Source organism: Pelodiscus sinensis, chromosome 20 (genome assembly GCF_049634645.1).
Source record: "Pelodiscus sinensis isolate JC-2024 chromosome 20, ASM4963464v1, whole genome shotgun sequence".
Taxonomy (NCBI): Eukaryota; Metazoa; Chordata; order Testudines; family Trionychidae; genus Pelodiscus; species Pelodiscus sinensis.
This window is the reverse complement of record NC_134730.1, coordinates 27361652-27386392: the sequence shown is the minus strand read 5'-3', so window position 1 is coordinate 27386392 and position 24741 is coordinate 27361652. Positions and strand designations below refer to the sequence as shown.

The 24741-nt window shown below is 57.9% G+C and overlaps 3 protein-coding genes across 4 annotated transcripts in view; 1 reads left to right on the top strand and 2 right to left on the bottom strand.

Annotated features, from left to right (window-relative positions):
- NPLOC4 (NPL4 homolog, ubiquitin recognition factor) overlaps positions 1 to 5812 on the bottom strand; it is a 49594-nt gene extending 43782 nt beyond the window's left edge. Inside the window, exons 1-2 of the mRNA XM_075904055.1 lie at positions 5653 to 5812; positions 2427 to 2507 (exon numbers count right to left, since the gene is read on the bottom strand). Coding sequence (XP_075760170.1) covers positions 2427 to 2507; positions 5653 to 5667 — 96 coding nt within the window. The 5' untranslated portion in view covers positions 5668 to 5812. The remainder of the gene's footprint in view (positions 1 to 2426; positions 2508 to 5652) is intronic.
- Positions 5813 to 11524: 5712 nt separating this feature from the next.
- Positions 11525 to 16712, top strand: TSPAN10 (tetraspanin 10). The gene is made up of 3 exons (XM_075904051.1): positions 11525 to 12158; positions 14594 to 15186; positions 15491 to 16712. Exons 1-3 carry the CDS (start codon positions 12033 to 12035, stop codon positions 15807 to 15809), a joined length of 1038 nt encoding a protein of 345 aa, XP_075760166.1. The 5' UTR covers positions 11525 to 12032; the 3' UTR covers positions 15810 to 16712.
- Positions 16713 to 17871: 1159 nt separating this feature from the next.
- Positions 17872 to 24004, bottom strand: PDE6G (phosphodiesterase 6G). 2 transcript variants are annotated; one of them, XM_075904052.1, is made up of 4 exons: positions 23439 to 24004; positions 19282 to 19509; positions 18525 to 18565; positions 17872 to 18042 (listed from the first exon to the last, which is right to left on the bottom strand). In XM_075904052.1, the coding sequence occupies exons 2-4, from the start codon at positions 19425 to 19427 to the stop codon at positions 17966 to 17968; spliced, it is 264 nt and encodes an 87-aa protein (XP_075760167.1). In that variant the 5' UTR covers positions 19428 to 19509; positions 23439 to 24004; the 3' UTR covers positions 17872 to 17965. The 2 variants fall into 2 exon arrangements, with proteins under 2 accessions (XP_075760167.1, XP_075760168.1); XM_075904053.1 differs by lacking the exon at positions 23439 to 24004 and adding an exon at positions 23086 to 23217.
- Between the last annotated feature and the right edge of the window lie 737 nt (positions 24005 to 24741).

Here is a 24741-nt window from a genome sequence, read left to right as displayed (position 1 = left end):
CCAATGCCAGCTTCTATGGAACACTGAACCAATCAAATCATCTCTACCCCCCAATCCACTTCAGACCCCTTTCCTTGCTTCCTTTCTCATTCCAGAGCCTCAAATATGAGGCTCTTGCTTAGATTCAGCGCTGCTCTCGATTTCAAGTCATGATTTTCCACAGAATTTTCACTCTCTTCCACTCCCTTTTTCATGTCTTTACACTGTTAGCCATTTGCCTTTCTTTCTCCTGGACTTTCCGCTTGCAAAAGCCTCTTCCTTCAGACCGCTAGACAGTTTCCCTTTCATCTTTTTAAGTGCCTCAATTAAAACCCACTTTTCTCTTAACCTTGCAGTACTGACTTCGGTTCAATAGCATCCTCTGTCCATTTATAAGGCTGATCTTTTAAGAGCTAGTCAATTTAAACACAGAGTTAGAAATAGCTGCAGGTACGGTACGTGCTCTCCTAAGTCTCTACGCCTATTTCTGTACTTTCATTTTTTTAATATATAACAAAAATGCCCCTCCCACCACCTATTGTTTTCGTCAAACCCACAGACAGAAGACATGGGCTTGGCACAGGACACCATCAAGCACATAGAGTAAAATGGAAAAAAAATAGAATACAGTTTGTTTTCTCTAACCTCTCTGTTATCAGGAGCTGAGGTTGACTCGTAGCAAAAGGAAGTAAGTTATTCAGAGGAATGTGATTTCTAAATTATCCCTTTACTTTGTGCACTTTATTGGTCTGAAGTAAACTGGCAGCTCTTCAGGTCAGAGACCTTGACTATAATTGAGGAAGCAAATTCTACGGCTAGGAAACAAAATTACAGGTTTTTCCCAGGTTTAAAGTTCTAACCTGAACACAGACGGTCTTACTGACTTTGATGTTGACCTTGCTGCATGAAACAGAGGAATTCCTACAGTCAATCAGACCACTGGTTCATCTAGTCCAGTATCCTGGTGATACAGGTTTTAAAGATGGAGTACCAGGACTCTGACATGACTTGTGCTATAACATTTTGAACTTCATGCAGTATTTGTGCAAGATCAACTAAGAGGATATCCCATGCCAGGAAGGAGCACAGCCCTGGTTTATAAACTATCTCCTCAATCATTAGAGAATGCTACAAAGAAAGTTATGACAAATACAATGAAAAGGAGATTTGTGTGTTGAGCAAAATATGTTTGAAAGTTCTTCCAATAAGCAGGTACTCCTCTAGCAGAATTCTGTCTGACCCTCATCTTCAGTCTATACAAAGTATCAAATAAAATATTAAATTTAATCAAACAGAAAAAGCTATAATCTGATGTTTAAATTATATCTAGTTAGATGTAACACTCACTGTATATATTGGTATTTAAGCAGTAAAACCTAAACCCATTAAGAGTCAAGAAACCTAGCCACGGATGTGTTACAGCCTGTAATGTCTCTTTTACACTAAACCCTGTATCAAAAAGGAAAACAAGAGTATCTCCCTGCAGCACAAATATCGAATGCTTAGTCCACCTTCCTAAGCAAGGAAATCCAGGCAGGTTGGAGGGCAGGATTAAGAACACAATAAAACAAGATACTCCTCTCGCTAACAGAAAAACACTGAGATTAAAGATTCCAAGGTCCCAGGAGACGGAGAGGAGGAGAAAAAGACTGTAGAAGATATGCAAAATAGCTGAGATTCTTACTCCCTCTAAAACAATGTTTTGAGACACTGACCATGTGTGTAGCAAGCAAAAGACAATCAACTGATACCCAATGTAAAATTAATTAATTTCCAATTGTGGAATTCTTTCCCCCAGCAATCCGTTCCTAAACAATCACATAAGGATTGCAAAATTGCTCAATATCTTTCCCTAACCTCCAAAACTAAGTTGGAAGAGCCCCCGTGGCATTCACAAAACAAAAAACACAAAGCAGCAGTCGAGGAGCAAAGTAAACAGCTAACAGCAAATTTCCATTCAAATTATGTTTAAAAAGGCCAATCCCTCGTGGCAGATATTGAATCTCTAGATTTCCCAGCTGATCCTCAGTCTGAGCTCTCCCCACAACCCCATTGTTTATAGTGATTCATGTCATCTGAGTGTATTCATTGCAGTTCCTTCCTTTCAGCCTCCTACTCAGATCTGATTCATTCAGCAACACCGAATCAGGGTTGGTTTGGTGCTGATGACATGGCTGAAAGTATCGAAGTGGAAAAGCAATCAGATTACTCCTTCTGCAAACCCTGTTAGCAACAAGAGGAATGGAACACGAAAGCACATCAGTTTAACAGAGCTTTCATAAAATGCTATAAAGTCTCTGCATATGCACCCACTAAGCGAAGCAGCTCCCACAGCAAAGCCGTCTAGACTGACTAAATTCTGGGCAGCCAAAGCTCTATCCTAGGTACGGTCAGAGGGGAGCAGTGAAGCCAGCATGTAAGTGCTGAAAAGCTGAAAGCAAGGATACCTTCTTTAGAAATGTTGCAACTGTTTCTCGTTTTGCTGCCGTGATACGCTTCACCCCCTCCGGTGACTGGACACGGATTATCTGCAGAGAATTAAAAGGTATGCTAGGTCACACAACAAAGCGATACTACGGCCTGTCCTGGTTTTGCTTTTGAGCAAAAGAAATTCCCCCCTTTTGAAGACATGAAACAAAGTGAGAATCACCACAACCTCTCACCACGCCCTTTTCACATGACCGAAGTCATTCTTTGGATGCAATCACAAAATTATGGGGGGGAAATTCACCTACCTTCCTCTAGGGATGTAACAGTGTAGTCGATTAACCAATAAGCAAAAGCTTATAGGTTAATGCTATAGACAACACACATTTCCCTCTCAAGTTCTTTTACGGAAGGACTGAACTAACTTGCAGCATTAAGGGTCATCTTCAATGTTATTTCAACATTACTGACAGTTGGCATCTATCTCCAATAAAGAGACTAAGAGAATTAAGTCATGAAGGCACAAGGCATTACTGGGAGATGTTAATAGGATTTCCACTGGAAAGATGTGCAAAGCCACCTGCTTTTGGGAAAAGGGGCCAGAGGCAATTGTTCCCATAAAGACAGGCTTGGCTATGGATCAGGACACAACCATCAGGATGTCTTACGCTTCTCCGGAGTGTGAAAGTGACTAACGCTCAGCCTGCACTTCAAACCAAAGTACCAAGCAGCAGGACATGCAGTGAAGGGTCACGCGGCGGCAAATACTATTACACACACCGATGTGCCCCTGGGAAGGACAGCAGGGCGCAGCACAAGGCCACCAGAGTGCTCCAGCATGCTCTCCTTCCAAGTTATTTTGTATTACAACGCCAAAGTTCTGGGTGAATACATGGAGCATGCGAGAAACAAGGAATGCCTGTAAAAGACGATGATTTTGTTTAAATTGCTGCACTGTATCTTCCTGCAGAGAAGTGAGCACAACACAGAGGGCCAGATTAAATCACAGTACATTTCAGGGTGCACCATAAGGATTGAGGGTGACCCCGCCTTGCTTTGATGTTTCACACACACGGAACCCCAACCCTCATTCCATTTCCTGATTGGAAAGGCCCCTGCTTACATTTACTCAGCCTAGGAATGCCAAAATAAGACTCTACATATTTTTAAATGTTCAAGCTTCTCCCACTTTTGGGGCTTATTGAGAATATTGGATGGGCTAATGGGACCAAGGATGATGAAGTTTTTCTGCCCATGACTAAGAAGATGATGTCTCCACATAATTCCTAGGTGGCACTGGAATTAGTCAGAAATCAGAGCAGACAATTGAACATTTAACTGCCTGGCACTAGCATAGCGGCAGGGAGATAAACCAACAGGTCTTAATGCAAACCTTTTCCATAGAAATAGATGACAAATCAGCTGTGTTCCTTATTTTGGTGTCCTCAGCTCTGGACAGCATTTCAAACAAGACCAACACCAATGTCACAGTAACTAGCATGAAGCATGAAGGGGAGAAAAGGAATACTTTGCCAGAACTCAGTTAAAAAAGATGTTTGCTGCTACTCGGGTGAGGCAAGAAAATGCTAAGAGGAAGGTACTATCAGTAATGTCCAGATGCTGAAAGGAAGAGAGCTGCCAGTTGCTGTCTCACCATAGTTGCTCTGATAGGGCCTAACTCCTGGGTGATGTACCTTACAGGAGAGTAAGGTAGATGTTTGTGATTTTGGAAGTCAATGGAGACACTTGTTTTCAACAGCAAGCGTCAGAAAGGAGGTTTTGCCTGACAGCTTTAGAAAGAAAAACTAAACACAAATCTGTTTTGTCACAAGTTTCCAGATTGTTTCAAACAGTTTAAACAACTTTTTTTGTTTTGTCAATTTCTACACCCAGTTCTCTCTCCATTGGCAAAACGATGACTGACATGGAAGAACACACCAGAGGCCAATGACCTACTGGGCCTATTTGAAATCATGGGATGGTGGGCGGGCGAAGCCCGCCCACCTTCTAAAAGCCCCTCCCCAACCTTATGGGAGGGACACTGGACCCATGTTCAATTGATTTCTTGGGACAAATAATGACTAAAGGATCAAGAAGTGCGGGCTAGAGGTTCAAAATAAGGGAGCCGGATGGGGACACCGAGGCATACAACAAGAGATCAACTGATTTAGCAATCCCTGAAACAAAAGAGATTGCTCCTAACAACAGGCAAGCTACAGGCCTATTGAGATAGACCTTTACGAAGAGTAAAGGAACTGTGTTTATAGACCCTTCCAGTTAAACCAGTTTCTAGCATGGCTAATAACTTCTTGTGGAGACAAAGCCAAACTGCATTAGAAGAAAAGCTTTCTAACCTAGATGCTGGCTAAAGCCAGAAGGTGGCTTTCAGAGTTTTAGCATGGCTCTGCCTCTAGCCAAAGGGGCCTTTGACTTGGAGGACTTTGGGAAATTCTCCCACTGCCATTCCTGGACACAAGTATTTTCATCCCAATGCCATCTAGACCAGCTCTAGAGAGCATGGTGGTAAACATACTGGCAGCTGGGCCAACATCAGTACTCTCACCCCTTCTAGAACACGTGCTGCAGAACTGGTGGGAGAATTTTAAGAAAAAAAAAAGTTAAGAGTAAACAAGGGTTTAGGCACCATCTGCACTGGGATCAGGAGTTTCCCTGCGCCGTGTGGACACAGACTATGGCAGTGAAGTGTAAATGGGGGCGAAGAGGGAAGTCATAGTCCGGCGGGTAGTTACTAGACCAATCCGGCACTGCAGGCACGTGCAAAGCCTCGCACTTGACTGTCCCAGGGGACTCGGTGCCTCCCCCCCAGCCCATCCCCGCCGCGACTAGAACGCGCAGAGCATCCCCATTCCCGCACCGCCAGCACAAGCTAAAGGCTGGAGGGAGATGGGGGGAGGCTGGAGCCGGGCTGGAGGGGGGGGGCCTGGAGCCGGGCTGGGGGCCGGTGAGAACCCTCGGCCTCGCTTCGGGGGGGGGGGGGGGTTCTGAGTCGGGGGGAGGCTGAAGGGTCTCACGTGACCGCCGCGGCCGGGAGCAGCAGCTGAGGCGCCCCCTCCCTTGGGGGGCAACGGACGCGGGGGGGGGGGGGGCCGTCCGCTGCTAGAGACAGAGCAGCAGCAGGAATTCACCCCCGCCACGGGGCGGTGGGGGGGGCAGGCGGGGGCCCGGGACGGGGCGGCTCGGGCCCCCCCCGCAAACCGCCGCTGCCCCCCCCCGGCCCCGACTCACGATCGTCTCCGCCATGGCGCTGCCGGCCCCGCCCGGCCTCCCGCGCCTGCTCCGGGGCCGGTTCCGAGCGGCCGCCTCCCGCCTGCGCCCGCGACCCGCCTTCCGCCCGCGGCCGCCGCCCCGCCGCAACGTTCCGGGCACGAACGGTCCCCCCCGCCTATAACCCCCCCCGGGCCGACAACCCCCCCATGACCCCTCCCCCGGGCCCGCTACCCCCCCCGGGTCCCCCTTCATAACCCCTCCCCCCGGGCCCGCTACCCCCCCCGGGTCCCCCTTCATAACCCCTCCCCCCGGGCCCGCTACCCCCCCCCCGGTCCCCCTTCATAACCCCTCCCCCCGGGCCCGCTACCCCCCCCGGTCCCCCTTCATAACCCCTCCCCCCGGGCCCGCTACCCCCCCTGGGTCCCCCTTCATAACCCCCCCCGGGCCCCGCTACCCCCCCGGATTCCCCCCTCATAACTCCTCCCCCCCGGGCCCGCCACCCCCCGCCCCCTCATAGCCCCTCCCCCCGGGCCCCGCTACCCCCCCCCGTCTCTCCTCATAACCCCCCCCCCGGGTTCCCCCTCATAACCCCTCCCCCCGGGCCCCGCTACCCCCCCCCGGGTCTCTCCTCATAACCTCCCCCGGGTTCCCCCTCATAACCCCTCCCCCCGGGCCCCGCTACCCCCCCCCGGGTCCCCCTTATAACCCCTCCCCCGGGCCCCGCTACCCCCCCCCCGGGTCCCCCTTATAACCCCTCCCCCCGGGCCCGCTACCCCCCCCCCGGGTCCCCCTTATAACCCCTCCGCCCGGGCCCCGCAAAACCCCCAATTGTCTCACCCCATAACCCCTCCCCATGTACCCCAGAGAACCTTAACCCAGTCCCACCCCATAACCCTGCCCCACATACTCCACGGGACCCCCAAGGGTACATCTAGATGACATGCCCGGCATCATTAAAATAAAAATGGCCGCCGCGCTGTGCCGGCTCGGCTGATCGTCGGCACAGTGCGCGAGTCAAGACGCGGATCGGTCGACAGGGGAAGCCTTTGTTGACTCGTTTCATGAGGCATAAGGGAGCGGTCGACAAAGGCTTCCCTTGTTGATCGATCCACGTCTTGACTCGCGCGCTGTGCCGACGATCAGCCGAGCCGGCACAGCGCGGCGGCCATTTTTATTTTTATGATGCCGGGGATATTTAAGTCCCCGCTTCGTTGACTATGTCGGGTAGCCTATTTTGCATGCGTCTGTCGGCAGAGGCATGTAATCTAGATGTACCCCAATTGTCCCATCCCATAACCCCTCCCCATGTACCTCACAGAACCTCCCCCCGGTCCCACCCAACCCCCTTCCCAGGTACCCCACAAAATCCTCCCTAGTCCCACCTCTTAATCCTCCCCAGGTACCCCACAAAACCCCATTTGGTCCCACTCATACCCCCTCCCCACGTATCCCACAGTACCCCCCTCTGGTCCCAGCCCATAATTCCTCCCCCTAGTGGACCCCACTGAATCTCTCCCCACACAAATTTTCCACCTTCTAAATCATCCCTCATTGGTCCCACCCTCCCCCTATTTTCCCCCACTGTACACTGTTTCCCCTTCCTCTGGCAGTCCCTCCCCGCCACGCTCCTTGTGTGAAGGGTTCTGAGCCCCAGCGCAGTTCTGAGGATCCAGTGACTGAGGGTAGAGCCAGGCCCATGGCAGGAGCAGCCAGCCTGCTCTGCAGACTCGGGGTGCGGTGGGGGTGTCTCTCAGCCCATCACTGACACTTAACAGAGGCGGCGCAGGCCCTGTTCATGCTGCAAAGGAGATGGTTCTTGGGCCTTTGGGAGCCACCGGTGGCTGCAATATTGATTGTTACCCTAGTGTAAAATACAGACCCCGTTATGAAATGCCTCTTGGAGCCCCAGCCCTGGCAATGAAGAAGTCCTGCAGGCACAAATGATCCCCACCCAGCAGCCAAAAAGCCAGCTCGTAGGCAAATAATGAATGAAATAAATCAGGCCACAAATCCGAGCTCCCCTCCTGCCCATGGGAGTATACCCGCCGCCTTCCTCCACTACTGCAGCCTGCCAGTAGCCATTGGCTTTGGCCTTGGGTAGATCACGTACGTTTCATACAGGCGTGTTCTTTGACAAAGAGGAATGCTGGGGTGAGGTGGGTTAGGGTACAGCAGCCAAGAGCGCTCCGGCCTTTTGGTTACTGCAGACCAGCAACATTGTGTTGACTGTTCCCCACACACAGGGTTGCTAGATTCTGCTGGTTTCCATCCAGGTTGTATTTTTCCTACCAGTGTTACTAAGTGACAGGCATGGAAAGCCAGGGCCCGTGAAGGGAGGTGCGTGCTGACTGCACACAGCATTGACTGAGAGCCGGGCGCCCCCTCCACAGCCAAATCAAAGTGCTGCTACAATTCAATTGGCACATCCTGCGAACTGTAGGTAAGCTAGGGCAGTTAGCAAAAATACCCTATTCCAGCAGACCATCTTGGTTACGACAGTCTGGGGCGCTCTGAGATGGAGGCCTGTCACTCACCTCAGTTGCCATCACGGCTGCAGATCAGTGGTTTCTAATTCCAACCTGCACTGCGCGGATCCCTGTAGGGGGGTCTGTGCAGAGTCTAACCCGTGTTGCTTCCCCTGCAGGCGGAGGGACGCCGCTCGGGAAGCAGCGTGGGCCGAGGGACGTACAGGCTGTCAGCAGGGCTATATGGTTTGGGGAGGTCCGTAACATTTTAATAGATTGAAGAGGGGTCTGTATCCTCAAAAAGGTTGGGAGCCACGGCTGTAGACCAGTGTTCCTCAACCTTTTTTTATAAAGTACCCCTTTAAAAAAAATTATACATACCCCCAGTACCTACAGTTTTCAGACACACAATTTTTTTCTACCATTGCAACACATTTGTTTAAACAACTTCATCATAGCCAGGGGAGTGATGACATTTTTGGGTGTAAAAAGTACAACAATAATAAAGCACTGTGAAACAAACAAAATTCAGTTTTCTCCAAATTTCAGTTGTGGTGACGTACCCCCCAGATTTCTCTCGAGTACCCCTAAGCGTATGTGTACCCCTGGTTGAGAAACACTGCTGTTGACGGATATGGGTGGGAGATGGTCACAGAGGGTATGTCTACACTACCCTCCTAGTTCGAACTAGCGGGGTAATGTAGGCATACCGCACTTGCAAATGAAGCCCGGGATTTGAATTTCCCGGGCTTCATTTGCATAAGCGGGGAGCCGCCATTTTTAAATGCCGGCTAGTTCGAACCCCGTGCCACGCGGCTACACGCGGCACAGAGTAGCTAGTTCGGATTAGGCTTCCTATTCCGAACTAGCTGTACTCCTCATTCCACGAGGAGTACAGCTAGTTCCGATTAGAAGCCTAATCTGAACTAGCTACTCCGTGACGCGTGTAGCCGCGCGGCACGGGGTTCGAACCAGCGGGGATTTAAAAATGGCGGCTCCCCGCTTATGCAAATGAAGCCCGGGAAATTCAAATCCCGGGCTTCATTTGCAAGTGCGGTATGCCTACATTACCCTCCTAGTTCGAATTAGGAGGGTAGTGTAGACATACCCTGAAATATTTAGGGCCTGGAACAACGAGGGTGTGGTACACTTACTCCAGGCCCTGAGCGGTATCCTTTGGCCAGAGGGCTAGCACTCCCTGCCTTCTCTCTGAAGAAGCGACCATCTGCCACGAATTGCAGCCTCTGGCTCCATTGCAAGAGACGCCCAGTTGCCCCTGTCAATAGGGAAGAGGAATGAAGCAGGAGGCTGCCAGTCCCCTAGGGTCCTTCCCGCAGGGTAAAATCACAAAACCGGCTGGTGAAAAGACCGGGCCATAGTGATGTGTGTCTACTGCCTCAGCGCTCTGCATGACCTCTGGCGTCTTTCAGCCCCTGTACGCTCTGGAGACTTGGGACTGGACCATACATTTGAGGATGGGGGTGGTGCTTGTTGAGGTGGGCCTGCCGTGGGCTGGGATGCTCATGCAGCGCCTCTCCATTCCCCTGGGAGCGCTCGCGCAAAAGGGCCTGCTGGAGGAGAGCAGGAATTGCGTATAATAGGGGCACCACCGGGGCGGACCGTGAGCCTAGGCAGACTTGCCACTCCTAGGCACCACATAGGTTCAGTGATGCACAGGGGACTATGGAGAACGGAGGCAGGGAACCTTTTTAGGGCTGGGGGCCACGTACAGGTGAAAAGCAAAAACCCTCCAAAACAAAACCTCAGTGATGTGGCCTCTGACTGCACACCATCATCTACGGGGGCCCAGGCTAGGACTGTGTGATCCAGCCCCATGGAAGGACAGTGGGGGGGCTGGAGAGCTAGAGCGGGTTCCCCAATTTGCAGGGGAGCCCTGAACCAGATGCAGGCAAGCTGGGGGCTGGATGCCTTAGGTTCCCCACCCCAGATTAAGAAGCTAATTAGCCTACCTTGTATCTAGCAATCCAGGGGGTTGGTCCCCAGGACTCTGCCAGGTTAGAGACATGGGTAACATTTTCAAAGACGCCCATGGCACCTACCTCCCATTGTTAGGGCTGCCAGATGGTTTCAACAAAAATACCGGACACACTTGACATGGCATCACGATCTACGTCACATCTTATTTAGAAAATACTGGACAGTTCTATTTTCTTGTTTCTATTTTCTCAATTTGTTTCCCGAACAGAAAGCTCAAATATCGGACTGTCCAGTTCAAAACTGGACACCTGGCAACCCTACCCATTTTCAAAAGTGACTGTGGGCATGTCTACGCTACAGCCACTCCGGCACCGCCGCTACACCACGCCCATGGCAGTACCATGGGGTACCTGTTAGTACACCATGGAAGGGGGTTTCTGTCTATGTAGGTAAGGTACAAGAGGCGGTAGCAAAGTCAATGGGAGAATTCTTCCTTCAACCTATCCACAGCTACACCAGGGCAAGGTCGACCTAACTATAGGACTCGGAGTGAAATTTCTTTTTGCAGCAAGGTGGCTGATCTAATTTTTAATAGGCGAGGCCCAAGCGCTGTCGGCTTGCGACGAGCTCCAGTCTCTCAGGGCACGTCTACCTTGGGGAGTTATTTCGAAATAACACGGTGAACGTCCACACAGCAAGCCCGTTGTTTCGAGAGGCTTTCGAAATAGCGGGCTTGTTATTTCGCAATAATCACCCCGGCTTGCGAGGAGGAAGAACGTCTGTTTCGAAATCGTTATTTCGGGAGGTACTATTTCGAAGTAATCGCGTCGTGTAGACATAGCCTCAGGTGGCCACGTCACTTGAAAAAGGGCCTACGGGTGGGGTCTAGACTATTCCTGTAGCCAGGAGAGCTGCGTTGGACGGGGCGGGGAAGAGGAGTGACCCTTGACTGGCGGAGGGGGGCTGGCGAAAGCCCCTCGTGCAGGCACAGCAGTGGTGGCGAAACGGCACTGTCAGCAGTCGCGTCTGTGCGGCTGGGAGGCTGGATTAACAAAATGCCGGTTGGTGGGTCTAAGCGGCACAGGAACGCGCTGGCAGAGCATCCAGGCAGCGTGAGCAAATGCTCACCGTGCGAATTGGACCCTGCGTGCCTAAGGCGGGGATTTTCATAGGCCCCTAACAGAACAAGATGCCTAAATCTCATTAACTTCCAGTGAAAGTTGGGGGCACCTTGTGCCTTTGAAAATCTCCTTATAAGTCGCTTTTGGAAACTGGCCGGAGGCTCCTGAGTCCCAAAGGCTCCCAAGTCACCCAGGCTCGTGTCCTTCAAGGTGTTGAGGGGGCCAGCGCCCAGCGATTTCCTTAGGCGTGTTTGAAAAGTTCCCCCCGGGCGCTAAGACAACGCAAAGCACCTGCTTTCCCCGGGCCAGCTGGACGACAGCGAAGTCGGTGGGAGCAGGAGGCAGCTCTCAGCCTGCTTCTGTCCCCGGGGCGGGGTGTGCGTCTGACATCACTGACACCGCCTCAGGTGTGCCCTGGAGAAACAAAGGTCTGTAGCGTAGTCTCAGGGGGTCCCATGGCACCTTAGGGACTCACCAAACTACGGAGAAGCCTGAGCTTTTGTGGGTAAAACCCACTTCCCCAGCCGTCCCATGAGGCGGGTTTTACCCACCCACGCGCCTGAGTCTCTGAGGTGCCACGGGGCCAGGCCTTGTTTTTCGCTCTGACATGGCCATTTGATTGCTTTTCGCAGCCGTCTAGCCACGTAACCTTGGAGTATGCCCAGCGATGTGGCAAGGCAGTGCCTCCGCAGCTCAAGGACGGATGCACTCAGAGCAGGCGAGGCCGCATGGGCCTCTCGAATTGCAGGGGCGCCTTAAGCCCTGAAATGTGACTTCTCACATGATAGGAGCCTGACTGAAGTGTCTGCCCAGCCCCGGAGCTCTGAGAACTCCGTTCCCAGCGCAGCTCGGGAGCCTTCCCACCGGCCGCAGGATGACAGCCAGCCCCGGCCTGGCCAGCCCCGCGGGGAAGCTCTTGGGGTCCGTCACCCCCTTTGCTAGGCGGGTTTCCTTTCGGGAGGTGAAGGCGGAAGATGAGAGGAGCCTGTTGCTACCTAAGGTAACCCTGGGTGCGTGCGGCGCGCCGGCTTTGCGCCCCTCTTTGGCGTACGCGGAGGTCTCCGGAGACTCGGCTTCCCCTCAGACCCGGGACAGATTCCCGGGGTGGTTAGGGTCTCCTGGAAATAGGGAGGCGAAATCGCTGGGCGCGATGCTCTCTTCTCTGTCAGGGAGGGGCGCCCCCAGAGCAGCCCCGCTGAAGTTCAGGAGCCACCCTGGACTTGTGCCGATGAGCCGGATTCTTGCTCTGGCTTAAATCTCAAAGGTTACGACATTTCCCCAAGCTCCTTAGCACCCCTCAGTTCTGCTCTCCATCTGCCGCCTGCTCCCCTCCCCGGGCCTGCCTCTCACGGATCCGGTCTGCCATCAGGCCCAGCAAGCGGAGGTGGGACCTGGAGGCCTTGTTGGCCGGAGGGGGGGGGGGAGGACATGAGGCTGGGGTCAGATTTCAGCTTCCAGCCCCTGGGCTAAGAATGGGGAGGAACCGGCCTGCCTCAGCCCTCTCCCTGGTTCCTCCTTCCTCCATCTGGCTGCCACTAAACCCTTCCGCTGGGCGTCCCGGTGAGTCGGCAGGCCAGTTGGTGCTTCGCTGCTCTGTCATTTTTGCAGGGGGGCCACTTAGTGAATTTTGGTAGGTGGTCACAGACCGGCTCCCCCCCCCCCCACAGAAGGGACGGGGCTGGAGATTAACCTCCCCCCAGAATTGTTTTGGGCCGGAGGCTTTGAATTAGAAACACGGCCCCGCTGCTGCCGCATTGCCTGGCAGCTGCCTAGGGATGCTGTGGCTATTTGCAGGGCTCATGGCTCCGGTCCCCGCCAGGGTAGCATCGCACCCAGGAGCTGTGAGCCGCTTAAATAGGATCCGGCTGCCTGAGCCACCACCTGGAAATTCGGCAGCAGGCTAGGAATAGGAAGCAGCCAGCTGCCGTCCGCAGGCCAGATCCGAGCGTGACGTGGGCCAGATCCAGCCCCCGGGCCGCATCTTGCCCAGCCCTGTCCTAGCAGGCCTGAGAAACTCGCTGCACCTGACGCTCCGCTGCCATGGCGCCCGCCCAAACCGTGACAGAAGGTGTCAACGGCAAGCCGATGACGCGCTGGCCACCGCAGCATAGGGACCGGCCCGTCCTGGCACGGCCGGGGCGCTGTGAGCAGAGAGAATGTTTTCGAGTCTGGAGCAAGGCCGAGGGGGCCAACAGCTCTCAGCCGGCCAGAGCCACGTGCGGTCCCCGGCCCTGTCGGTGGTGGGAGCGTCGGGGGGCCAACGCGGAGCAGTCCGGTGGGGGCGGGACGGGAGAGCGGACGGGCATGCGAGCTCCCGGCGGTGGGAGCAAAGACGATACACGCTGGGGTATGGAAGGAGAAGCAGAGGAACATGCCGTTCTCCGTTTGCACAGGAAGCCCCTTGCAGGGCCTGGGGCAACCCGAGCCAGCGGGCTCCTGGTACGACTGAAAACCCGCAGCTCGGGCTAGTCAGGGAAGGGTGTAGCCGCCCGGCCGGCTCTTCGGGGACAGCGGCGTCGGCGGTGCCTGCGAGCGTCCAGAGCCGGGCTGGCAGAGAGAGGCTGCTGAGGCATTTAGGGACTAGGGGACCCGTGGGCACCTGCACGGCAGAGCACAGGCTGACAGAGCTTCCGGGCAGAGTGTCTGGGGGCCAACAGGTGGGCAGCGGCCCGGTGGGATGCAGTGTCAGTACCTTGCTGGTTGCTGTGCTTGGGCTGCGGGTGACCCCTACTGGCCTCTGTCTGTAAGCACAGCCCAGCGGGGGGGCACCTGGAGGGCCCCCATGACAGTGACCAAACCGGTTAAGGGAAGGGATGGCACAAAGGACGGGAGTGTGCGGGGGAAGGGTCAGTTTCTGGCTGGAATCAGGAAGGAGACGGACTAAGGAGGCGGCTGGGAGTCTAAGGGCCCAGAAACCCCATCTCAAGGGGTCGGAGGCATCCTGGCCCAGACTCCTGTAGCCACGTCACGTCTGTGCTGTAACCCCCTCGATTCTACTGGCTGGCGGGGGCTGAGGCTGCGTGATTGCCGTACTATGGGAACGTGCAGCACCCAGCACCGCGGGGAAGCACTGGCACTGGGCAGGGGCCAGCAGCCATGCAGGGCATGGGGGCGGCTAGGGTGCAGGGCAGGGGTCAGTGGCCAGGTGGGCATGGAAGGGGCGGGGCCTTGGGAGAAAGGGGCGGGGCTTTGGGAGAAAGGGGCGGAGCCAGGGCTTGCCTCCACAAGCTCCCTGATCACCCCCCCGCCCATGGTCCCCGTTCTTAAGCCAGGGCTGTGCTGGGAGAACCGATCTGTAACCCAGTGCGCTAAGATCCTCCTTAAGGGTCAACGCCAGGGAGGCTGCAAAAAAATAGCTGCAGAGTGTGGAGGGGGGTGAGAGAGGAGAGCGGCCCGAGGCCGGGAATGACCTGCTCTCACTCTCCCACCCCTCAGGCCCCCAGAGCAGGCAAGCGGCTTTCTTCAGCGCCTGGCCCAGGCCCCTGGCTCTCGCTCGCTGGAGATGCCGACGTCGGGTGGCCTGAGAAGCACCCAGGAGCCTGGGATCTGCCGCCGCCCCCCAGACACAGTCTGGAGCCCTGCGGCTCCTGCGTCAAGTACCTGGCCGCCTTCTGGAACCTCGTCTTCTCCGGGCTGGGTTTGCTGCTCCTGGCCTTTGGGGTCTGGGGGCTGCTGGACAAGGAGTCCCTGGGGAGTGAGCGTGTGGCCCACCTGGGCTCGGACCCCATGCTCTTCTGCGTCCTGCTGGGTCTGGCCGTCAGCACCGTCTCCCTGGCAGGCTGCCTGGGAGCCCTGTGCGAGAACCCCTGCCTGCTCAAGTTCTTCACCGGGGGGGTGGTCGCCTTCGTCCTCCTGGAGACGCTGGGCGGGCTGGTCTTGTATTCGCAGAGACACCAGGTCCGGGGCTCCCTGCTGCTGGCTGTGCAACGGTACCAGGACGACCCCGACCTGAGATTCCTCATGGACGAGCTTCAGGCGGGCTTGCAGTGCTGCGGCGTGGAGACCTACCGGGACTGGGCCAGGAACCTGTGAGTGCCCAGGGCTGGGGGAGCCGCGCAGGGAGGGGGGCAGCAGAGCGCGGCAGCATCCCTTGCCCCAGTGCGCCTGGTTCCCATTCGGTTCCTTCCGCCAGCCCCGGATCCAGCCACGTGCCGCTCGGGGCTGGGGTCTCCCTCGATCCCGCTGCAGCCTCTCCCGGCCTGGGGCGACGGAGCCCGAAGCTGCAGCCCTGGCTTCTCTCTGCTCACAGCCATCGCACTACCCCGCCCCGGAGCCGTGGGTCCGCTCGGGTCACCCCGGGCCGGCTGACGGCGTCTCCTTGTTCCCACGCAGGTATTTTAACTGCAGCTCGCCCGGAGTGCAAGCCTGCGGCGTCCCCGCCTCCTGCTGCCTGCATCCCCGGGAGAACGGCACCATCCCCAACTCCCAGTGCGGCTTCGGCGCCCTGGGCCTGCAGGAGTTCGAGGCCCAAAGCCTCGTCTACCTGGGGGGCTGCCTGCCTGAGCTGAGCCGCTGGCTGCGTGGTCACCGGGGCGCGCTGAGCGCCTGCGTCGTGCTGCTCGTCCTGCTGGAAGTGGGAAGTTTGCTGCTGGCGGCCAAGCTGTTGGCGGAGCTGGCGCTGGTCAGAGCGCGGCCGCGAGGGGCGTGGTGACTCACCGGGCGCAGCTGGAGGCCAGGGCCGGGTCCCGGGGCTGGTGTGATTGAAAGGGGGACTCGGAACCGCTCGCCAGCACGGGGGCTCTGAGGCCTGGCTCCGGGGGTGTCTCTTCGGCGGGAATCCAAACCTGGCTGGGGGGCTCGGGGTCACCCCCTCGTGGGCGCGCTGACTCCAGTGGGAAATGGCTCTGCCACCAGCCTGTGCCACGGGAGAGGGCCGCGCCAAGCCCCTGGGTGGGAGGGGAGGGGGAGTTTGTTCTGTGACTGCCGGTACGGGCAGTAAGCGTAAGAATGGCCAGATGGCTCAGCCCAAAGGCCCATCCAGCCCCGGGTCCTGTCTGCCAACAGTGGCCAGTGCCAGGGGCCCCAGAGGGAGCGAACAGACCAGGGAACCATCCCGTGATCCCTCCTCTGTCACCCCGTCCCAGCTTCTGACACACAGGCCAGGGACACCATTCCTGCCCATCCTGGCTAATAGCCCTTGATGGACCGAACTTCCATGTATTTACCAAGCTCTTTTTTGAATGCTGTTGAAGTCCTGCTCTTCACAACATCCCTCGTCAAGGAGTTCCACAGGTTGGACTTTACCTGGTAGCGGGAACTCCACTCGCCCCACTGAGCCTGCTTCAGCTGCTCCCAGGCTGCGGGAGATCAGAGCGGCAGGGCGTGCGCAGGAGTAACGGGTCAACGGCACCACACCGGTCTCTGGCTGCTCATGGGAGACCCTCTCTCGCCAGCTCTGACCTCAGTCCCGGAGTGGGAACCCCAGGCCTTGGGGCTAGCAGCATGGATCCTGTGCCACCCCATCTGCAGCCCACATGTAAATGCGGCCGCCGCCCATCTCCTGCTGTGGGAAGCTTTATAGTTACGTGGCAAATAAATGTCTGGCTGTACCGTGGCGGTGGCAGAGGGGAGTGACCAGCGTTCCCTGGGAGCTGTGCGCTGCGGCAGCCGCCCAGAAGAGATTCCACTGCCGCCCAGCTGATGAGCAGAGCGCCCACTGCCCTGTGTGTCTAGGGGTGGTGCCCATCCACACATGCCTTGGTGCACAGAATAAAATTTATTCCACACAGATGGAAGAAATGAGAGGGAATGTTGGGCATGACTGGGATGGGGCTCCCTCCCCCCGCCCCGCTGAGAGAATCCACGCTGGGAAGCCGGCTCGAGTGAGCTCACGAGGAGTGACTATCTCCCCCTCCTCGAGTCCCGCCCTTAGAAACCGCTGCCGCGCCCGCTGGTGGCTACCTTGCCTCCCCTTGCACCCACTCCTGGTGGGGGACGTGAATGGCCAGACTGTCCGGCTCTCAGCGGGGGCGGGGGTTACCGCTGACCGGCCTGCAGAGCCCAGCAGGGACGCCCCTTGAGTGCTCCGCGTGCTGGCTGCCCCCTCCGGCCTGCGCTGCCCAGCCCTGCTCCTCCCTCCCCCTGTGTGTCTGCCCCAGGGCCCGTCTGTCCTGGCCCCAGGGGAACCGCGGGCTGCCTTGGTGTGCGGCGCACGGGGACTGTTCAGGCAGGGCTCTGTGCTGAGGGGGGACCCGGGCCAGCTGCTGCCCCCCTGGCCCCTTGGCACCGCTGTATCCACTCCCCCGCCCAGCGCCCCTGTGCCTGCTCCCAACGCCTCGCCCCCCTCCTTTCACCCGAGCTTGTGCTACCTTGTGGAGCCCAGCCCCGGCTCCTCACTGACTGTCCATGCAGCCTGCAGGCGGGGAGGGGGCCTCTGCTCCTCCCCAGAGGGGCTGCATTTCACGGGGGCTGCCTGCTCCTTGCCCGAGAAGCACTTTCTGAGGGAGGGGCGGGGAGGTCGCACCCCAGAAAGCCGGAGAACTGCGGGGCCGGGGGCACAGCTGCGTGAAAGCCAGCTCGCCAACCAAGGAGGCAGGGCTTGGGGGGGGGCTGGTATAAACCAACCCCATCTTAAAGCTACCCTGGCTCTTGGCCTGCTGCCCTGCCCTACCAGCCCGAGGGGGCACAGAGGGCTGGGAGGAGCAGCACGCAGACCACTGCTAACATGCACCCGAGGGACCGTTCTACCGCTCACACTGCGGCCAGACCGGCCAGACCGGGCAGGGCGTGTTTATTCTAGAGCCGCCCCACGCCGGGCTGGGTCGCGACACCCCCGGGGGCTGCCGTGACGCACGAGGCCCGGGCCAGCTAGATGATGCCGTATTGCGCCAGCTCGTGCAGCTCCAGGTGGCTGAAAGCTTCCCAGGGGCAGATCACGGTGATATCTGTAAGGGGGAAGGAGGAGAGAGGGGCAGGGTCAGTGGGCGCCGGGTCTGGGCTGTGGCGCGCTTAGCTCGAGACATCACTCTTGCTTTCCAGTGCGGCTCAGCGCCCCGGGGCTGGGGGGGGGGGGCTCCCAGGGGCGCGCTGCCCTTGCCACCCAGCTGCAGGGCGGATGAGCTGGCGCAGGGAATTCAGACAAGTTCCCGTCCTGCTTTGGGCCACATGTGAAAAGGCCGGGGGGGAGGGCGTGTCTGGTTCCATTTACCCCCAGCAAAGCCAGCCTGGGGGGGGGGGGGGGGGGGAAGGGATCCAGCACACGGAGAGCTGGGGGTGGTGGAAATGGGGGGAGGGTTGCACAGCTGTGGGCCGGGGCCGGGCCAGGGTGCTCGGCAGAGCGGGCTGGGGGCAGCCTGCCTACAGTTAATGCTCCCATTCGTTGGCAGCCCCCCCCCCGCAACCAGGCACATCCCAGCGGCTCGGTTACCTGTTCCCAGCCCCTCCATGCCGGGGATGTCATCGCCGAACCTGGGAGGAGACACAGCGTTACAGCCGCCCCGCCCTGGCCTCTACGCCAGCACGGCCGGGAGCTAGGTGGGACGAGGGGCTGAAGAGAACATCTCCAGCCACTTCCCCTCGCGGGCTTAGCGGCCGGCCTGGCCTTGGCCCAGCCCGGTGCCTGATCCCCCCTGCCGTGGGGCCCTTTGCCCCCAAGGAGAACCAAGGTCTGGCCTAGGAGCCTTTGTGGAAGGCCTCGGACGCCCAGGCCCCGTCTGCTCAGCAGCGTCCTGGGCTGGCTGCGTCTCCCTGGCCGTGCCCTGGAGAAAACAGCCATGACTGTGGCTCTCGGGGGCGATGGGCCGGTCTCCCCCGTCTCGCAGCAGTTCAGGGCTCTCTCCTGTCTCTGAAGTCCCCCCCAAGGTCTCCCCGGAGCCAGCTGCTCTGAGGGGCTGACCTGGTCAGGCTGCCTGCCCTGCCCTCCTGCATCGCGGGACCGTCCTGCCGACTCGAGGCCCCTCTTGCTTCACACGTGTTCCCCTAAAGGCCGGTGCTGGGGGTGAGAGCGGCTGGGGGTGGAGCATTCTCACGGCAGAGCCCCACCCCCAAGCTCGCTGGGGATGCCCGGGGGTCCCGGCCGATGCTGCTGGGGTGGGGCGAGTCACCGCTGGCATCTGCAGGAGACCGCGCCCTGCCTGCTCACTGGTACGGGCAGGGGGACCGGCCCGCTCGCCCTCTGTGCTCACCCTTGGATTCCCTTCTTGGGCGGCTTGCTCTTGAACTGCCTGGTTTGTCGCTGCTTGAACTTGGGGGGCCCTTTCCTGGGGGTGACCGGCCCGCCGGTTACCCTGGTGGCTGACTTGATCTCTAGCTTGGGGGGCTCCAAGCTCATGGCAGCGGCGGGGACTCGGCTGTCAACGCAGGCTCCCGGCTCCAAGTCCCGGCGTCTCCCCGCAGGTCCCTGCCGGTCGCACCTTCGGAGGCAGAAAGGAGAGAATGGGCCGTGAAAGGGGAGCTGGATGGCGGCCCTGGTGCAGGCTGAGACGTGCCCCCAGTGCAAGCATTTGACTGAGTTCCCGGCGAGGCCAGCGGCTGCTGGCTGGAACGTGCCCTTCTCTACGCCGCAGCTAGACCCAGCCTCCTGGCCCGGGGTGGCGAGTCCGAGGGGGACTCTGGTTCAGCAAAACCAACCAGGAGCCCTGGGGCACCTCAAAGGCTAAACACACGTATTCGGGCATCAGCTGTGGGGGGCAGGAGCCGTGGGCAGCGTGGCAGGGACAGAGCCCCATGCGAAGATGGGCGCGCTCCACCCCCGGCGGTGGACCAGTCGAGCACGCCCCCTCCTACACACTGAGGAACAGGCTTGAAAAGCGCCCTACTCGACACCAAACACCTTCCAAGGCAGACTGATGAGCCGGAGTCCCTGTGCACCGCGACGCTCAGACGGGGGCTGGGTAGAGACGGGCAGCGGCTGGCTCACCTCTAAGAGGCACATCCCCCCTTCTGGTCTTCTCACCCACTCTTGGGAGTGGGCGACAGCCCCCTCCTTTCCCCCCCCCCCGCCGTGATAGGACTGGCCTCGTTAACACTGGCCCTCCGCATAGGAAAGGAACATTCGCATCTTTGTGTGTCACGGTGCCACAGGACGGCTCCTCGGCCTAGCCCGGCGGGATGTTACTGGACTCGGAGAGGAGCATGCACATCAGAGGAGCTTTGCTGTGAACGCTCAGCCCAGCCGGGGGGCCAGGGCTGCTCCAGCGTCAGGCCTGGGCAGGTGACTTGCTCTTGCACGTGACAAACTCCACCCGGGGCTGACGGCCACAGGAGAGCAACGGGAGCCCCTCCACGTGGGCAGGGCTATGAAGAGGGCCCTGAGGGCTCCTCCATCTTATTCCAGCCCATCACTCAAGGAGCATCTGTGCTGTGAGCGGGGCCCGGCGGGACGGATGACCCAGCCTAACGGAGGACGTGGCCCAGAGACTTACAGGACAGCCGGTAAATCCACCTCTGCTACCAGCCTGCACCAGGAACCTCGCAATTGGGGGGGGCAGTTTGATTCCTTTAACAACTTTATGCTCAACCTTTCGTTTCTCTTTCATTATTAATAAACCGTCCCATGGCAGATTCTAAAGGATCGGCCCAGCAGGCTCTTCTGGGTCAGATCTGAGGTATCAATTGACCTGGGACTGGGAGAACCTGTCGGGAGTTGGTGAGATTGAGTTTTAAACCTCTCACCTGTGTAAGGGGAGGGTCAGTTGGGGCACAGGGAATCTGGGATGTCCGAGAAGAGATGGATTATAACCTCTCCAGGGAACACTGGGGTGTCTGAGGGGAGGCAGGGGGATGGGTTATAACCTCTCCCCTGTGTAAAGGGGGGGCTGGGTGGGACACAGGGAACACTGGGGTGTCTGAGGGGAGGCAGGGGATGGGTTATACCCTCTCCCCTGTGTAAAGGGGGAGCTGGGTGGAACACAGGAAACACTGGGGTGTCTGAGGGGAGGCAGTGGGATGGGTTATAACCTCTCCCCTGTGTAAGGGGAGCTGGGGGGGCACAGGGAACACTGGGGTGTCTGAGGGGAGGCAGGGGGATGGGTTATAACCTCTCCCTTGTGTAAGGGGTGCTGGGGAGGCACAGGGAACACTGGGGTGTCTGAGGGGAGGCAGGGGGATGGGTTATAACCTCTCCCCTGTGTAAGGGGGGCTGGGTGGGGCACAGGGAACACTGGGGTGTCTGAGGGGAGGTGGGGGATGGGTTATAACCTCTCCCCTGTGTAAGGGGAGCTGGGGGGGCACAGGGAACACTGGGGTGTCTGAGGGGAGGCAGGGGGATGGGTTATAACCTCTCCCCTGTGTAAGGGGGGCTGGGGGGCACAGGGAGCACTGGGGTGTGTGAGGGGAGGTGGGGGATGGGTTATAACCTCTCCCCTGTGTAAGGGGGGCTGGGGAGGCACAGGGAGCACTGGGGTGCCTGAGGGGAGGTGGGGGATGAGTTATAACCTCTCCCCTGTGTAAGGGGGGCTGGGGAGGCACAGGGAACACTGGGGTGCCTGAGGGGAGGTGGGGGATGGGTTATAACCTCTCCCCTGTGTAAGGTGGGGCTGGTTGTGGCACAGGAGAAGCTGGAGCGTCCAAGGGGATTGCTTGTGTGATTTCTTCCTGGCCAGGGTGGCAGACACGTGCTTTTTGTGACTGGCTTGGTACCTTCGAGAAGGACCCCTAGTGTGGGGCTGCAACTAGCCCAGTCTTGGAGTAATTCGCTCTGATTTGACTCCCAGAAACCTGTTCTATTGCACCCCGGGCACAGCGCAGGCTCAACCGCCGCCCCAGATGGGGGTGCAGCAGCACCCCACGCTGATGTGGGTCACCCCAAGGCGGCTCGCCCCTGGGAGCACACCTGCCCGCAATGGGGTGGTGCACGGGCTCATGGCTCCCCCTAGCGGCTGACTCACTCACTGGCAGCCGGTCACCACTTTAGCCAGCAGGGCAGGGGGAAGGCGGGTCTAGCCCCACCTGTGACGTTGGAGGGAGATTTTCAATGCTGGCAGCCGCTTGCCCAGGGTGCAGGTGGCCCATAGACAAGGCCCAGGCCCCTGCCCACTAAGGAATAGGATGCAGAACCACTCTCCCTTCCAGGCTCTGTGACCCACTTGCCAGGCCCCCGTTTCTAGCTGCAGAAGAAAAGCTCCTGCAACCTTGGAATTAGCTCAGCTCAGCCAGCCCTAAGCTCATTACTGCAAGGACACAGAGCCCAGGGGAGCAGGACACAAACCGGGGGCTTGAGCATCTAGTTCTTCCAACAACAAATCCCTGACGTTACACACATTGGCTGCTTCCAGCCCCTGCAACGTCCTGCCTCGCGTTCCGAGCCCGCCGGGAGCCTGGGGGCAGAGGGCTGGATGCCTCTCGCCAGCTCTTTGCTCTTATTGCTTCTGACACGGGGGCTGGAAGCAGCTGGGGGCTGCAGCTGGTGCTGGCAGTGGGTGTCATGGCAAAGGGGACAGATGAGCACGCAAGGTCAGCGGGGCCCGGCCACGGGCCGAGAGCCCTTCCCGCCGGTTATTGTCCAGAAGGCCCCGGGTCCCCCGTGTAGCCGTGGGCATGACAGGTAATGTGCCAGCGTCTGTTAACAAGGACGGGAGCAGCACCTGCACAGGACAGAGATGTCCCTGGTGGCTGGTTTTAAATGGCTGGTTTTCAAGGACAATACTGGTCTGTACTCCTGGGCTCTTATCCAGCACGCTTGTCAGCACAGGCTGCTGCGGCAAAGGCCGGAGTGATAGGGCCACAACTGAGCTAAAAGTCACAGATTGAAAAAGACAAAAGGCCCGGCCCTCTAGACAATGCGTCGCAAGATTAGCATTTCCAACCCACTGGAGCCACTTCTCTGGGGGGCTGCTGTTTGCATTTCTCTCCTCTCCAGCACTGACAATGGCCTAGTGGAAGAGGCAGCAGGGTCACGTCAGGAAAAGGAGAGGCCGTCCCACAATGTATACTCCCCAAGGGCAGAATTAAGGTTATACGGGCAAGCTTCATTCCGGCACGTTTCTAACCTTTGAGGGAAAAGATGGGAGATGAGGAGATGAACAGGAAGGGGAAAGATGAAAGAAACCAACGTAACAACTGGAGACAGGTGGCCAGTAGGAGATTTCAACAGCTCCTCCAGAGTCAGAGAGGCCACGCAATGAGAGCGAAAAGCGGCAGATAGAACGCCAGTGCGAGGAAATGGTTTACACAGCAGTGAGCTGTGCGACACAGCCCGGAACCCTGCGAGGGATTCCAGCCATGGCCTGAGCGGGCCAGCTGTGAAGCATTCACTGGTCACAAAACGGCCCCTTGGAAAGACTGTCCGACCACGGAGACTCCCCTTCACCTCATGCATTCTCCCATCAGCAACACTTCTCACCATAGCCGGGGCAGGGGTGGGGGGAGTGTCTGGTTTACAAGGCTGGCCAGGGGCCGCGAGGCTGGACGTTGACTCCGTCACTTCACTGTGCTCGGTACACTGTGGGCTGGCGGGTGTATCCCGGCCAAGCTGTGTGTGCGTACAGCCCCCAGCGAGAGGGGCTCTGAGCTGGCTGGGGACTACGAGGTGCTATTTCGACATACTTAATAGTTAAGCAGTGGTGTGGTCTATTATGCAGTCGCCTGGGTAACAGCGCTACACGCCTGCTTGCAGGATTGGGGCCAGGCTCAGCAGCTGGTGGGCCCCTCTCTAAGCAACGCTTTCGTTTGACTGTTGGGGCAGAAACATTTGGGAGCCGACTCAGCCACTGATGGCAGCGGGAATCTTCCCATCGGCTCAGGGGCTTGGGAGCAGGCCCTCGGCTCCTAACTCCACAGCAAGCCAGAGGACAAAGCCTCTGCAAACGGATTTGTGTATCCTGCCTCCTCTGCAAATTCCCAGAGGGGCGCTAATCTGAGTCCGGCTGCCCTCCCAAGGCGGCAGGGCAAGGTATGAATGCTTCTCCACAGACACTAGCTGTGAGCTAGCAGGCCAGAGGGGCTGACAACAGTCCCCAATGGGCGGGAGGAGTCCCCCTCCGTTCCGAAGGGGGGACCACTTGCTTCAGAGGAGATGATTGCAAAGAGAGGGGGGACGGATCAACGCTTGGGGCTCCCCTAGCAAGAGCAGCCACTCAGCGCTCTCCCTAGCAAAACATTTCCCAACGCATACCAGCCATGTTGCAAAAGGGGCATGACCCCCACTGTACACACGCCTCCCACCCCTTTTTGGGGGGCTTTTCCCTCCCCTTGAGCCACCTTCTCTCTTCCTAGGTTGCAACCGGAAAAGGAAAGATCCAACACGCCAGTAAAAAGAATCTCAGAAAATTAACGTTTTAAACATTTTCCTAAAAATAAATCGCCCGTCGTGACCAACTCCGGTTCCGAGCCTTTGTGTTCCCCGCGGACACTGACTGGGCTCCGCGGAGGTTTGACGTGGACTGTTGGCTGCTCTGTCACCAGGCTGTAAGACCAATGACGGTGTGGAGCGCCCCAGCTATTACCTAGTTGGGTTCCTCAGGGCTCACCCAGACTGGCTTCCTTGGACCATTCCATGCCAAGTCTGATAAGATTCGAATGCCCCCCACATCTGCTCACAGCTCTATGGCCTAGAATAGCGACGCTTTGCCCCTCCAAACATCTCCGCTTGCTTGGCATCCGCACTGGAGGGGCCCACGCGGACTGTAAAAACCCATGAACCAGAT

Bases quoted from the DNA above. Each gene is read 5' to 3' on its own strand.
- PDE6G (XM_075904052.1), bottom strand. From the start codon at position 19,427: ATGAGCTTGGAGCCCCCCAAGCTAGAGATCAAGTCAGCCACCAGGGTA. The intron at 18,566-19,281 runs GTGAGCACAGAG...GTCTCCTCCCAG, and splicing joins CCCAAGAAGGGAATCCAAGG to GTTCGGCGATGACATCCCCG. The intron at 18,043-18,524 runs GTAACCGAGCCG...TCCCCCTTACAG, and splicing joins CATGGAGGGGCTGGGAACAG to ATATCACCGTGATCTGCCCC.
- TSPAN10 (XM_075904051.1), top strand. From the start codon at position 12,033: ATGACAGCCAGCCCCGGCCTGGCCAGCCCCGCGGGGAAGCTCTTGGGG. The intron at 12,159-14,593 runs GTAACCCTGGGT...CCCACCCCTCAG, and splicing joins GGAGCCTGTTGCTACCTAAG to GCCCCCAGAGCAGGCAAGCG. The intron at 15,187-15,490 runs GTGAGTGCCCAG...GTTCCCACGCAG, and splicing joins CGGGACTGGGCCAGGAACCT to GTATTTTAACTGCAGCTCGC.